At 46.7% G+C, this 15,218-nt stretch overlaps 1 protein-coding gene across 2 annotated transcripts in view; it reads left to right on the top strand.

Moving 5' to 3' along the window:
- The window catches only part of crebbpb (CREB binding protein b), a 164,404-nt gene that overhangs the window by 131,337 nt on the left and 17,849 nt on the right, over window positions 1-15,218 (top strand). For both annotated transcript variants that reach the window (XM_059978908.1, XM_059978907.1), the window contains exons 23-25: window positions 5,815-5,882; window positions 12,233-12,383; window positions 14,797-14,943. In XM_059978908.1, coding sequence (XP_059834891.1) covers window positions 5,815-5,882; window positions 12,233-12,383; window positions 14,797-14,943 — 366 coding nt within the window. The remainder of the gene's footprint in view (window positions 1-5,814; window positions 5,883-12,232; window positions 12,384-14,796; window positions 14,944-15,218) is intronic.

The following is a 15,218-nucleotide window of genomic DNA, read 5'->3' as shown; positions in this document are numbered from 1 at the left end:
CCACTTCTGGGGGAGGTACAACCCGTACAAAAAAGACGGGTTACACCTGAACCTAAAGGGGTCCAATATTCTAGCAGGCAGGTTTAATAGAGCTGTTATGGAGGGTTTAAACTAATTTGGCATAGGGATGGGAACCGGAGTGATAGGGCTGAGGAAGGGGAAAGCAGAAATAAATCTAACATAGCGTGCAACAGAAATTATAGAAAGAACAGGCAGGGGATGAGGCTTAATCAAAGCCAGTGACATGAGTTACAGAGAAATAGAGGTGTGGTGCAGTTAAAACAGAAAGCAACAAATACTGGCCTGAGAGTGTTGTATTTGAATGCACACAGCATAAAGAATAAAATGGACAATCTTGAAATTCAGCTACAGATTGGCAAATAAGACATTGTGGCCATCTCTGAAACTTGGCTAAAGGAGGCTCTTTGGGAGTTGAATGTCCAAGGATATACGGTGGATCGGAAAGATAGGTTAGTAGGAAGAGGGGCTGGTGTGGCTCTGTGTATAAGAAATAATATTAAATCATTAGAAAGGGATGACATAGGATCTGAAGGTGTAGGGTCTCTATGGGTTGAGTTAAGAAATGGCAAGGGTAAAAGGACCCTAATGGCAGTTGTATACAAGCCTCCAAACAGCAGCTGGGATGTGGATTACAAATTATAGCAGGAGATAGAAAAGGCATGTCAGAAAGGCAATGTCATGATAATTGTTGGGGATTTTAACATGAAAGTGGATTGGGAAAACTAGGTCAGTACTGGACTCCAGAGAGAATTTGTAGAATACCTAAGGGATGGCTTTTAGAACAGCTTATTGTTGAGCCCACTCGGAGACTGGCTGTACTAGATTGGGTGCTGTGCAATGATCCGGAGGTGATAAGAGAGCTTAAGGTTAAGGAACCCTTAAGGAACAGTGATCACAATATGATTGAGTTCTCATTGAAACTTGAGAGGGAATAAAATCAAATCCAATGTGTCAGTATTTCAGTGGAATAAAGGAAATTACCATGGCATGAGAGGGGGACTGGCCAAAGTTGACTGGAAAGGGACATTTGCAGGAAAGACAGCAGAGCAGCAATGGCTGGAGTTTCTGCAAAAAATGAGGGAAGTGGAAAGTGCAAGACAGATATATTCCAAATAAGAAGACATTTTCAAAAGGAAGAAGGACACTACCGTGGCTGACAAATGAAGTCAGAACCAAAATAAAACCAAAAGAGAGGAAGCCAAAACTAATGGGAAGATTGGGAAGCTTTTAAAAACTTGCAGAAGGAAACTAAGAAGGTCATTTGGAAGGAAAAGCTGAATTATGAGAGGAGGCTGCAAAGAAGATACTAAAAGCATTTTTAAGCATACAAAGAGTAAAAGAGAGTCAGAGGTAGATATAGGACTAATACAAAATGATGCTGGAGATACTGTAATGAGTGATGCAGAGATGGCAGAGGAACTGAATGCGTATTTTGCATGGTGAAGACATCTGCAGTATACCGGACATTCAAGAGTGTCAGGGAAGTGAAGTTTGTGCAGTGAAAATTACGACTGAGAAGGTGCTCGGGAAGCTTAATGGTCTGAGGGTGGATAAATCTCCTGGACCTGATGGAATGCACCCTCAGGTTCTGAAGGAAGTAGCTGGAGAGATTGCGGAGGCATTACAATGATCTTTCAAGAATCGATAGATTCTGGCATTGTACAGGATGACTGGAAAATTGCAAATGTTTCTCCACTATTTAAGAAGGGTGGGAGGCATCAGAAGGCAAGTCGAGTCACTTTTATTGTCATTTCGACCATAACTGCTGGTACAGTACATAGTAAAAATGAGACAACGTTTTTCAGGACCATGGTGTTACATGACGCAGTACAAAAACTAGACTGAACTACGTAAAAAAAAAACAACACAGAGAGAGCTACACTAGACTACAGACCTACACAGGACTACATAAAGTGCACAAAAGCAGTGCAGGCATTACAATAAATAATAAGCAGGACAGTAGGGCAAGGTGTCAGTCCAGACTTCAGGTATTGAGGAGTCTGATAGCTTGGGGGAAGAAACTTATATAGTCCGGTCGTGACAGCCCGAATGCTTCGGAGCCTTTTCCCAGGCGACAGGAGGAAGAAGAGATTGTATGAGGGGTGCGTGGAGTCCTTCATAATGCTGTTTCCTTTGCGGATGCAGCGTGTAGTGTAAATGTCCATGATGGCAGGAAGAAAGACCCCGATGATCTTCTCAGCTGACCTCACTACCCCCGCAGGGTCTTATGATCCGAGATGGTGCAATTTCCGAACCAGGCAGTGATGCAGCTGCTTAGGATGCTCTCAATACAACCCTTATAGAACGTAATGAGGATAGACTTTCCACAGCCTTCGCAGAAAGTAGAGACGCTGCTAGGCTTTCTTTGCTATGGAGCTGGTGTTGAGGGACCAGGTGAGATTCTCCACCGGGGAACACCAAGAAATTTGGTGCTCTTAACGATCTCTACCGAGGAGCCGTCGATTTTCAGCGGGGAGTGGTCGCTCCGTGCCCTCCTGAAGTCAACAACCATCTCTTCTGTTTTGTTCACATTAAGAGAAAGGTTGTTGGCTCTGCACCAGTCCATTAGCCGCTGCACCTCCTCTCTGTAAGCTGACTTGTTGTTCTTGCGGATGAGACCCACTATGGTTGTGTCAGCGGCGAACTTGATGTGGTTCAAGCTGTGTGTTGCAGCACAGTCGTAGGTCAGCAGAGTGAACAGCAGTGGACTGAGCACACAGCCCTGGGAGGCCCCCACTGTGCTCACTGTGATGGTGTTGGAGATGCAGCTCCTGATCCAGACTGACTGAGGTCTCCCAGTCAAGAAGTCTAGGATCCAGTTGCAGAGGGAGGTGTTCAGGCCCAGTAGGCTCAGCTTTCCAATCAGTTTATGAGGGATGATTATGTTGAATGCTGAACTGAAGTCTATGAACAGCATCTGAACATATGTATCTTTTTTGACCAGGTAGGTTAGGGCCAAATGGAGGGTGGTGGCAATGGCGTCATCTGTTGAGCGGTTGGATGGTACGCAAACTGCAGGGGGTCCAGTGAGGGGGGCAGGTGGATTTTGATATGCCTCATGACAAGCCTCTCAAAACACTTCATGATGATGGATGTAAGTGCAACGGGGCAGTAGTCATTTAAGCAGGACACCGAAGACTTCTTTGGCATGGGGACGATGGTGGCGGCCTTGAAGCACGTTAGAATGGTGGCGCTGCTCAGGGAGGTGTTGAAGATGTCAGTGAGAACATCTGCTAGCTGGTCTGCATGTCCTCTGAGCACTCTACCAGGAATGTTGTCTGGTCCAGCTGCCTTCCGTGGGCTGACCCTGCACAGGGTTCTTCTCACATCGGCCACAGTGAGACACAGCACCTGATCATTTGTAGGAGGGGTGGACTTCCTCGCCGTCATGTCATTTTCTGCCTCAAACCAGGCGTAGAAGTTATTCAGCACATTTGGGAGGCATCACCTGCACAGTCAGGTGATGTTGTCCTGTAATTAGTGATGTCTTGGTTGCCCTTCCACATGTGCCGTGTGTCGCCACTGTCCTGGAAGTGACTGTGGATTAGCTGGACGTGTGCACGCTTTGCCCCTCTGATGGCTTGGGACAGTTTGGCGCTTGCTGTTGTTAGAGCTGCCTTGTCGCCTGCTCTGAAGGCGGAGTCACGGGTCCTCAGCAGCGCATGCACCTCTGCAGTCGTCCATGGCTTCTGGTTAGCGTGTATAGTGATGGTCTTGGACAGGGTAACATCATCAATGCACTTGCCGATGTAGCTGGTCACTGACGCTGTGTACTCCTCTAAGTTGGTAGAGTCGCCATCGGTGGCAGCCTCCCTGAACATGCGCCAGTCAGTGTGCTCAAAGCAGTCTTGAAGAGCAGAGATAGCTCCTGCTGGCCAGGTTTTCACCTGCTTCTGAACTGGTCTGGAGTGCCTGACAAGTGGTCTGTATGCTGGAATTAGCATAACAGAGATGTGGTCTGAGAAACTATAGACCTGTTAGCCTGACGTCAATCGATTGTTAGAGTTGAGATTACAGAATACCTGGAGGCACATGAAAAGATAGGCCAAAGCCAGCATGGTTTCCTGAAAGGAAAATTCTGTCTGGCAAACCTATTACAATTCTTTGAGGAAATTACAAGCAGGATTACAAAGGAGATGCAGTAGACATGGTTTACTTGGATTTTCAGAAGACTTTTGACAAGATGCCACACGTGAGGCTGCTTAGCAAGATAAGAGCCCATGGAATTACAGGGGAGTTACTAGCATGGGTGGAGCATTGGGAGGTCGGCAGAAAACAGAGTGGGAATAAAGGGATCCTATTCTGGCTGGTTGCCATTTACCAGTGAAGATCCACAGGGGCCAGTGTGGGGACTGCTGCCTTTTGCGATGTATATCAGTGATTTAGACTACAGTATTAATGGATTTGAGGCTAAATTTGCCAACAATACAAAGATAGGTGGAGAAACGGGTAGTGTTGAGGAAATGGAGAGCTTGCAGAGGAGAATGGGCAAAGAAGTAACAAATGAAATACAATGTTGGAAAGTGTATGGTCATGCACTTTGGTGGAAGAAAGAAACGAGCAGACTGTTATTTAGATGGGGAGAGAATTCAAAATGCAGAAATGCAAAGGGACTTGGGAATCCTTGTGCAAGATACCTTAAAGGATAACCCCCAGGTTGAGTCAATTGCGAAGAAGGCAAATGCAATGTTGGCATTCATTTCTAGAGGTATAGAATGTAAGAGCAGGGATGTGATGTTGAGGCTAGATAATAAGGTACTTGTGAGATTACACTTGCAGTATTTTTTGCAGCTTTGGGATCCGTATTGCAGAAAGGATATACTGACATCGGAGAGGGTTCAGAGAATTATTCCAGGAACGAAAGGGTTACCGTATGAGGAACGTCTGGCAGCTCTTGGGCTGAATTTGCTGGAGTTCAGGAGGATGAGGGGGGAATCTCATAGGAACAGTCTGAATGTTAAGAGCCCTGAACAGATTAGATATGGCAGAGTTATTTCCCATGGTAGGGGATTCTAGGACGAGAGGACACAACTTCAAGATTAAAGGACGTCCATTTAGAACTGAGATGCGGAGAAATTACTTTAGTCAGAGGGTGGTAAATCTGTGGAATTTGTTGCCACAAGCAGATGCGAAGGCCAAGTCATTGTGTATTTAAGGTTCTTGATTAGCCAGGGCATCAAAGGGTATGGGGTGAAAGCAGGGGGAGTGGGCATGAGTGGAAGAATTGGATCAACCCATGATTGAATGGCAGAGCAGACTCAATGGGCCAAATGGCCTACTGCTCCTATATCTTATGGTGTAAATGAGTCAGACTTTTAAATTCTTCTGGAGTTAATCTGTTACTACAGATTGTCTTACACAAATTAAAAGTAATTGTCCTAGATTTAGAAAACTTAAGATCCATAGAAAAGGTTCAAAGGTTGATCTTATTATTGAACTATGTACGCAGAATACAACTCTTGAGATTCATCTTCTCCAGATAGCCATGAAATACAGAAAAACAATAGTAGTCGATAGAGAAAGCACCCGTTTCCCACATAGAAAAGGAAAGGAAACAATTTGCAAACCCAAACCGCCCCCCCAACTCCTCCCTCACACAAAACCCAGCAGCTGAAACATCAAACCTCCTAACCCCTCAGGCTCCTCCCATGCAGAAGATGCAAGTTGGGAAGTTGGGACTGGAGCCAATAAAACTGACTAATGCTTAGCCCTTTGCCTTTTAGTTCATATTTAATTTAAGATGTAAGATGCCTTGAATGTTGTACAAAGATTCATGTAAATTTCCTTTAACAGCTTTGTTTGCGACAACTGCTTGAAGAAAGCGGGTAAAACAAGAAAAGAAAATAAATTCAGCTCCAAAAGTAAGTATTTCTGTGTCTTAGAAGATTATCTTTTGTGTCTGTGATCAACTGAGTAAACATCACCTGTTTAGTTGAATCATCTCTCTCTCTCTCTCTCTCTCTCTCTCTCTCTCTCTCTCTCTCTCTCTCTGCCCTTTATTAAAGACATAGACTATGTATTATTCATTTTATAGTCAACAGCTAGGACTGGAAAGAATTGAAGAGAAAACTTGGGATAAATCAGAGAGTAGTTTGTAAATTTAAATAAGAAAGCAGACTTTCTTATTTGCAAGGAGAAAGAAAGGCCAAGGGGAGATCTGATAAAGTTTATAAGATTATGAGAAGCTTGGATAGAGTATCCAGACAGTATCTGTTTCCCAGGGTTGAAATGTCTAACACCAGAGGACATGCATTTAAGATGAGAGAGGGTATTTGCAAAGGAGATGGGGAACAAGTTTTTTTTTCTCCCCCACAGAGTGGTGGGTGTCTGGGCTGGTGGTAGAAGCAGAAACATTTGAGACTTAGAGACATTTAGACAGGCATGTGAATGTGAGGAAAATGGAAGGATGTGGACATTGTGTAGGCAGAAGAGATCAGGGAAGTTGCCAATTTGATTACTAATTTAATTGCATCTGTAAAGAGGGAAAAAATATATCTTTGACAACATGCATGATTATATCAATGAAAAACTACCCCACCTTAAACAGAGAATTGAAATTAGGAGTAGGAGTTGGCCAGGAGGCCCTTCAGTGTTGCTGCATCGTTTATCAGTATCATGGGCCTAAGCCCTTGATTTCCTTAGTATCTAGAAATAAATCTATCTGTTCTGAAATCAATCAGTGGTGGCCTACACAGCTCACAAGGGTAGAGAATTCCAAAGGTTTTAACCGTCCACCGTGAAGACATTTCTCCACATGTAAGTGCTAAACAGCCAACCTCCTGTTGTGAGACCATTATCCATTATCACTGGTTCCTGTCTTTTGCTCAGAATAAACATCCTCCCTGCATCTTACTTGTTGAGCCTTATAAGCTTAAATGAGATGGCCTCTGGGTCTTATAAAATCGGGGGAATTTAGGCCAAGTCTACTCATTCTCTCCTCATACAGCCAACATAAACTAAAGATCAGTCAGACCTCTTCTCTTTCCCTCACCAAACTATTACCTCTCCCTGGTGGTCCTCCTTCCCTTTCTCTCATGGCCCACTCTCCTGTCCTATCAGATTCCTCCTTCTCTAGCCCTTTGTCTTTTCTCCCAGCTTCTCACTTCCTCTCTCCTTCCCCCTCCGCCACCCACCTGGCTTCACCTACCTCCTGCCAGCTTGTCCTCCTTCCCATCCTCCCCGCCTTATTCTGGCGTCTTCCCCCTTCCTTCCCAGTCCTGGTGAAGGGTCTCCACCTGTAATGTTCAACAGTTTATTCATTCCATAGATGCTGCCTGGTCTGCTGAATTCCTCCAGCATTTTGTGTGTTGATAATCAATTATATGATCTTTATTGCCCTTCTTTTCAGGAGAGACTGATCCTGTATACTGTACTCCAGGCCCTAACCCTAAACAACTGCTAAACTCCTGCCCCTGCTGTTCGCCATTAGTGACGTGTCTACAAGGGCTCCTAAACCCTTTGAATATCAGCAGTTCCCCATTTGTCACAAGTTAACAGTATTTTGTTTTACTGTTTGATGCACAAATGTGATTCTATTCTATTTTATATTCTATATAAAGTAAAAAAACTTTCCTCTAATATCCTCCTTGAACTTTCCTCCCCTTACCTTAAAGCCATGTCCTCTTGTATTGAGCAGTGGTGCCCTGGGGAAGAGGCACTAGCTGTCCACTCTATCTATTTCTCTTAATATCTTGTATACTTCTATGCTGTCTCCCCTCATCCTCCTTCTCTCCAGAGAGTAAAGCTCTGGCTCCCTTAATCTCTGATAATAGTGCATACTCTCTAAACCAAGCAGCATCCTGGTAAATCTCCTCTGTACCCTTTCCAATGTTTCCACATCCTTCCTATAGTGAGGCGACCAGAACTGGACACAGTACTCCAAGTGTGGCCTAACCAGAGTTTTATAGAGCTGCATCATTACCCCGCGACTCAAACTCTATCCCTCGACTTATGAAAGCTAACACTCCATAAGCTTTCTTAATTACCCTATCTACCTGTGAGGCAACTTTCAGGGATCTGTGGACATGTACCCCCAGATCCCTCTGCTCCTCCACACTTCCAAGTATCCTGCCATTTACTTTGAACTCCATCTGACACTTCTCAGTCCACTTCTGCATCCTATCAATGTCTCTGCAATCTTCAACAATCCTCAACACTATCTACAACACCACCAACCTTTGTGTCATCTGCAAACTTGCCAACCCACTCTTCTACCCCCACATCCAGGACATTAATAAAACTCATGAAAAGTAGAGGTCCCAGAACTGATCCTTGGGGGACACCACTGGTCACAACCCTCCAATCCGAGTGTACTCCCTCCACCACAACCCTCTGCCTTCTGCAGGCAAGCAAATTCTGAATCCACCTGGCCAAACTTCCCTGGATCCCATGCCTTCTAACTTTCTGAATAAGCCTATCGTGTGGTACCTTGTCAAATGCCTTACTAAAATTCATGTAGGTCACATCCACTGCACTACCTTCATCTATATGCCTGGTCACCTCCTCAAAGAACTCTATCAGGCTTGTTAGACACAATCTGCCCTTCACAAAGCCATGCTGACTGTCCCTGATCAGACCATGATTCTCTAAATGCCCATAGATTCTATCTCTAAGAATCTTTTCCATCAGCTTTCCCACCACAGACGTAAGGCCTACTGGTCTATAATTACCCGGACTATACCTACTACCTTTTTTGAATAAGGGGACAACATTCACCTCCCTTTAATCCTCCGGTACCATTCCCATGGACAACAAGGACATAAAGATCCTAGCCAGAGGCTCAGCAATCTCTTACCTCGCCTCGTGGAGCAGCCTGGGGAATATTCTGTCAGGTCCCGGGGACTTAAACGTCCTAATGTATTTTAACAACTCCAACACCTCCTCTCCCTTAATATCAACATGCTCCAGAACATCAACCTCACTCATATTGTCCTCACCGTCATCAAGTTCCCTCTCATTGGTGAATACCGAAGAGAAGTATTCATTGGGGACCTTGCTCACTTCCACAGCCTCCAGGCACATCTTCCCACCCTTATCTCTAATCGGTCCTACCTTCACTCCTGTCATCCTTTTGTTCTTCACATAATTGAAGAATGCCTTGGGGTTTTCCTTTACCCAACTTGCCAAGGCCTTCTCATGCCCCCTTCTTGCTCTCCTCAGCCCCTTCTTAAGCTCCTTTCTTGCTACTCTATATTCCTCAATAGACCCATCTGATCCTTGCTTCCTAAACCTTACGTATGCTGCTGCCTTCCATCTGACTAGATTCCCCACCTCACTTGTCACCCATGGTTCCTTCACCATTCTTTATCTTCCTCACCGGGACAGATTTATCCCCAGCATCCTGCAAGAGATCCCTTAACATCAACCACATTTCCCTAGTACATTTCCCTGCAAAAACATCATACCAATTCACACCCGCAAGTTCTAGCCTTATAGCCTCATAATTTGCCCTTCCCCAATTAAAAATTTTCCCGTCTTCTCTGATTCTATCCTTTTCCATGATAATGTTAAAGGTCAGGGAGCAGTGGTCACTGTCCCCCAGATGCTCACCCACTGAGAGATCAATGACCTGACCCAATGGGAATGACATTCTCCCTGTTCTCTTTACCCCTAGTGAGAAACATTTTCCCCGTTCTCTTTACCCCCAGTGAGAAACATTCTCCCCATTTTCTTTACCCCAGTGAGAAACATTTTCCCCGTTCTCTTTACCCCAGTGAGAAACATTCTCCCCATTCTCTTTACCCCCAGTGAGAAACATTCTCCACTTTCTTTTTACCCCCAATGAGAAACATTCTCCCCATTCTCTTCATACCGTGAGAAACATTCTCCCCATTCTCTTTACCCCAGTGAGAAACATGTTCCCCATTCTTTTTACCCCCAGTGAGAAACATTCTCCCCATTCTCTTTACCCCCAGTGAGAAACATTCTCCCCATTCTCTTCATACCCAGTGAGAAACATTCTCCCCATTCTCTTTACCCCAGTGAGAAACATTCTCCCCATTCTCTTTACCCCAGTGAGAAACATTCTCCACTTTCTTTTTACCCCCAATGAGAAACATTCTCCCCATTCTCTTCATACCGTGAGAAACATTCTCCCCATTCTCTTTACCCCCAGTGAGAAACATTCTCCCCATTCTCTTCATACCGTGAGAAACATTCTCCCCATTCTCTTTACCCCAGTGAGAAACATTCTCCCCATTCTCTTTACCCCAGTGAGAAACATTCTCCCCATTCTCCTTACCCCAGTGAGAAACATTCTCCTCATTCTCTTCATACCCAGTGAGAAACATTCTCCACTTTCTCTACCCCAGTGAGAAACATTCTCCCCATTCTTTACCCCAGTGAGAAACATGTTCCCCATTCTCTTCACCCCAGTGAGAAACATTCTCCCCATTCTTTACCCCAGTGAGAAACATGTTCCCCATTCTCTTTACCCCAGTGAGAAACATTCTCCCCATTCTCTTCATACCGTGAGAAACATTCTCCCCATTCTCTTCACCCCAGTGAGAAACATTCTCCCCATTCTCTTCACCCCAGTGAGAAACATTCTCCCCATTCTCTTCATACCGTGAGAAACATTCTCCCCATTCTCTTCACCCCAGTGAGAAACATTCTCCCCATTCTTTACCCCAGTGAGAAACATGTTCCCCATTCTCTTTACCCCAGTGAGAAACATTCTCCCCATTCTCTTCATACCGTGAGAAACATTCTCCCCATTCTCTTCACCCCAGTGAGAAACATTCTCCCCATTCTCTTCACCCCAGTGAGAAACATTCTCCTCATTCTCTTCACCCCAGTGAGAAACATGTTCCCCATTCTTTTTACCCCCAGTGAGAAACATTCTCCCCATTCTCTTCATACCGTGAGAAACATTCTCCCCATTCTCTTCACCCCAGTGAGAAACATTCTCCCCATTCTCTTCACCCCAGTGAGAAACATTCTCCTCACCCCAGTGAGAAACATTCTCCTCATTCTCTTCACCCCAGTGAGAAACATTCTCCCCATTCTCTTCACCCCAGTGAGAAACATTCTCCCCATTCTCTTCATACCCAGTGAGAAACATGTTCCCCATTCTTTTTACCCCCAGTGAGAAACATTCTCCCCATTCTCTTCATACCGTGAGAAACATTCTCCCCATTCTCTTCACCCCAGTGAGAAACTTTCTCCCCATTCTCTTCACCCCAGTGAGAAACATTCTCCTCATTCTCTTCACCCCAGTGAGAAACATTCTCCCCATTCTCTTCACCCCAGTGAGAAACATTCTCCCCATTCTCTTCATACCCAGTGAGAAACATGTTCCCCATTCTTTTTACCCCCAGTGAGAAACATTCTCCCCATTCTCTTTACCCCCAGTGAGAAACATTCTCCCCATTCTCTTTACCCCAGTGAGAAACATTCTCCCCATTCTTTACCCCAGTGAGAAACATGTTCCCCATTCTTTTTACCCCCAGTGAGAAACATTCTCCCCATTCTCTTCATACCGTGAGAAACATTCTCCCTGTTCTCTTCACCCCAGTGAGAAACATGTTCCCCATTCTTTTTACCCCCAGTGAGAAACATTCTCCTCATTCTCTTTACCCCCAGTGAGAAACATTCTCCTCATTCTCTTTACCCCCAGTGAGAAACATTCTCCTCATTCTCTTTACCCCCAGTGAGAAACATTCTCCCCATTCTCTTTACCCCAGTGAGAAACATTCTCCCCGTTCTCTTTACCCCCAGTGAGAAACATGTTCCCCATTCTTTTTACCCCCAGTGAGAAACATTCTCCCTGTTCTCTTTACCCCCAGTGAGAAACATTCTCCCCATTCTCTACCCCAGTGAGAAACATTCTCCCCATTCTCTTCATACCGTGAGAAACATTCTCCCCATTCTCTTTACCCCATTGAGAAACATTCTCCCCATTCTCTTTACCCCAGTGAGAAACATGTTCCCCATTCTCTTTACCCCAGTGAGAAACATGTTCCCCATTCTTTTTACCCCCAGTGAGAAACATTCTCCCCATTCTCTTTACCCCCAGTGAGAAACATTCTCCCCATTCTCTTCATACCCAGTGAGAACGGCCAATTTCAGACATAAATACACAGTAATTGTTTGAATCCGAGTTATTTACAACGTGACCATGATGGAAGCCAGAGATTTCTTTGTTAAAATGTTCATAATGTAAATTTTACTGTTTCTGATGTGTTTGCTTACACTGAGTTTCTGTACCCAGGGTTACAAACGACAAGGTTAGGGAATCATTTAGAAGACAGAGTGAACAAATTTCTAAGACGTCAGAACCATCCTGAAGCTGGGGAAGTTTATGTCCGTGTCGTATCCAGCTCAGATAAAATAGTGGAAGTTAAACCAGGAATGAAAAGCAGGCAAGTAAACAAACACCTGGAGGTCATGAAGCACGAAGAGACGTGACTGCTTGGGAGTTTTATAATATTTACCATCCCCACGGGGGAGAATATGTTTAAAAGCTGAAATAGAAGCTAATCTTGGCGACTGTGTGATGCAATGAGGGTCCAGGTGATGAGCCAGCCGTGGATAAATGCTTTATTTAAGTGGTTACAAACTGTTCCAAACAGTTACAATGTCACTGCAACAACGTTAAAGTGCTCAGACAAAAATCAAACAAAGCTGAGAAGTGTTGAGAGAGGAAAGCAAGATCAAAGATCATACTTTAGCTGGATAATTAATGGGATAGTATGGTCTTCTAGAGGAGGAGATGCTGTTCTGAACTGAGGATCTGGTAAGGGAGAGTGAATCAGTGTTAGTGGAAGATGCCCTCCTGAGGTAAGCGATTAAGGTCAGAAAACATTGTATTAGCCTTGGACAGGATGTATTATTACGGAGTAATGTGAGCAGTTTTGGACCCCTTATCCAAGAAAGTGTGTACTGACCTTGGAGAGGGTCCAGATTTGGTTCATGGGGATGATCCTGGGAATGAAAGGGTTAACACATGGAGCATGTTTGATAGTATCGGCCTGTACTCGTTTGTGTTTGGAAAAATGAGGAGGGATCTCATTGAAACCTGTCAAATATTGAAAGGCCTAGATAGAGTGATCATTGAGAGGATGTTTCCTATCGTGGGAGAGTCTAGAACTCGAGGGCACAGTCTCAGACATCCCTTTAGAAAAGAGATAAGGAGGAATTTCTTTAGCCAGAGGGTGGTGAATCTAGAATTCATTGCTGCAAGAGGGCTGTGGAGGCCAAATAGTTGGGTAAATAAAGGTTTATAGGTTTATGATTAGTCAGGGTGTCAGGTTACAGGGAGAAGGCAGGAGAACGGGTTTGAGAGGGATAATAAATCAGCCATGGTGAAATGGTAGAGCAGTCTCAATGGGCTGAATGGTCTAATTCTGCTCCGGTTTCTTATACAGGGAGTTTGGAAAGGGCAGATGAACAGAGGAAGTGGCAGAAGGGTGTGGATCATAGTGGTTTTGAGAAGATCACTGAGGGTGTACAGATGGAGAGAGGGCATCTCGTGAAATAAGTGAAGCAGAAAGAAGTCAGAGTAGAAGACTACTTGCGGCAGCCCCCGCCACGTCCTCGGGCGGAGTCGCAGCGGCCCCCGGCACGTCCTCGGACAGAGTCACGGCGGCCCCCGGCACGTCCTCGGGCGGAGTCGCGGCGGCCCCCAGCACGTCCTCGGACAGTCACAGTGGCCCCCGGCATGTCCTCGGGCGGAGTCGCGGCGGCCCCCGGCACGTCCTCGGGCGGAGTCGCGGCGGCCCCCGGCACGTCCCCGGGCGGAGTCGCGGCGGCCCCCGGCACGTCCCCGGGCGGAGTCGCGGCGGCCCCCGGCACGTCCCCGGGCGGAGTCGCGGCGGCCCCCGGCACGTCCCCGGGCGGAGTCGCGGCGGCCCCCGGCACGTCCTCGGGCGGAGTCGCGGCGGCCCCCGGCACGTCCCCGGGCGGAGTCGCGGCGGCCCCCGGCACGTCCCCGGGCGGAGTCGCGGCGGCCCCCGGCACGTCCCCGGGCGGAGTCGCGGCGGCCCCCGGCACGTCCCCGGGCGGAGTCGCGGCGGCCCCCGGCACGTCCTCAGACAGAGTGGCAGCAGCCCCCGGCACGTCCTCGGGCAGAGTGGCGGCAGCCCCCGGCACGTCCTCGGGCAGAGTGGCGGCAGCCCCCGGCACGTCCTCGGGCAGAGTGGCGGCAGCCCCCGGCACGTCCTCGGACAGAGTGGCGGCAGCCCCCGGCACGTCCTCGGACAGTCACGGCAGCCCCTGGCGCGTCCTCGGACAGAGTGGCGGCAGCCCCCGGCACGTCCTCGGACAGAGTGGCGGCAGCCCCCGGCACGTCCTCGGACAGTCACGGCAGCCCCTGGCGCGTCCTCGGACAGAGTCACGGCAGCCCCCGGCACGTCCTCGGGCAGAGTGGCGGCGGCCCCCGGCACGTCCTCGGGCAGAGTGGCGGCGGCCCCCGGCACGTCCTCGGACAGAGTCGCGGCAGCCCCCGGCACGTCCTCGGACAGAGTCACGGCAGCCCCCGGCACGTCCTCGGGCAGAGTGGCAGCGGCCCCCGGCACGTCCTCGGGCAGTGTCGGTTGTTGACGTGAACGACACATTTCACTGTAATGTTCATTGCACATGTGACAAGTAAATCTGATCATTGGGTTTACGTTTTTGACAATTTAGTTTTGTTTAATTTAATTTGAAGCAGAATTTAAATGACAATTCTTCAGTTCATGCCCTGCCCTACCCTAATCTTGCGTGTTCACCTGATGAATGAGAAAATGTTGACCAGATGTAAATCTCCATAATCGTGTCTCATTTTCAAATTTTCAGGTTTGTGGATACAGGTGAAATGTCAGAAACTTTTCCTTACAGAACAAAAGCATTGTTTGCTTTTGAAGAGATCGATGGTGTAGATGTCTGTTTCTTTGGAATGCATGTACAGGAATATGGCTCTGACTGTCCAACTCCTAATACAAGGTACTGACACTTGATGCCTGCAGTTTGGTTAGCAGGTTGTTTGCTTTCAGCCACACTTGCTTCATTTTTATGTACAGGACTGTGCAAAAATCTTAGGCACATATATCTAACTGGCAGCCTAAGACTTTTGCACAGTACTATAGTAATACTGCTGCCACAAAATAGAACAAATTTCATGACAAATGTGGGTGATTATAAACCTGATTTTGATGTGGATTTCTATTGTGGACTGAGAATGGGAGGGGGTAGAGGGAAATCATGGTTGGGAAAAGGGG

The sequence above is a fragment of the Hypanus sabinus genome, chromosome 9 (genome assembly GCF_030144855.1).
Source record: "Hypanus sabinus isolate sHypSab1 chromosome 9, sHypSab1.hap1, whole genome shotgun sequence".
NCBI lineage: Eukaryota > Metazoa > Chordata > Chondrichthyes > Myliobatiformes > Dasyatidae > Hypanus > Hypanus sabinus.
The sequence above is the reverse complement of the archived record's forward strand: the minus strand, read 5'-3'. Positions and strand labels throughout refer to the sequence as shown.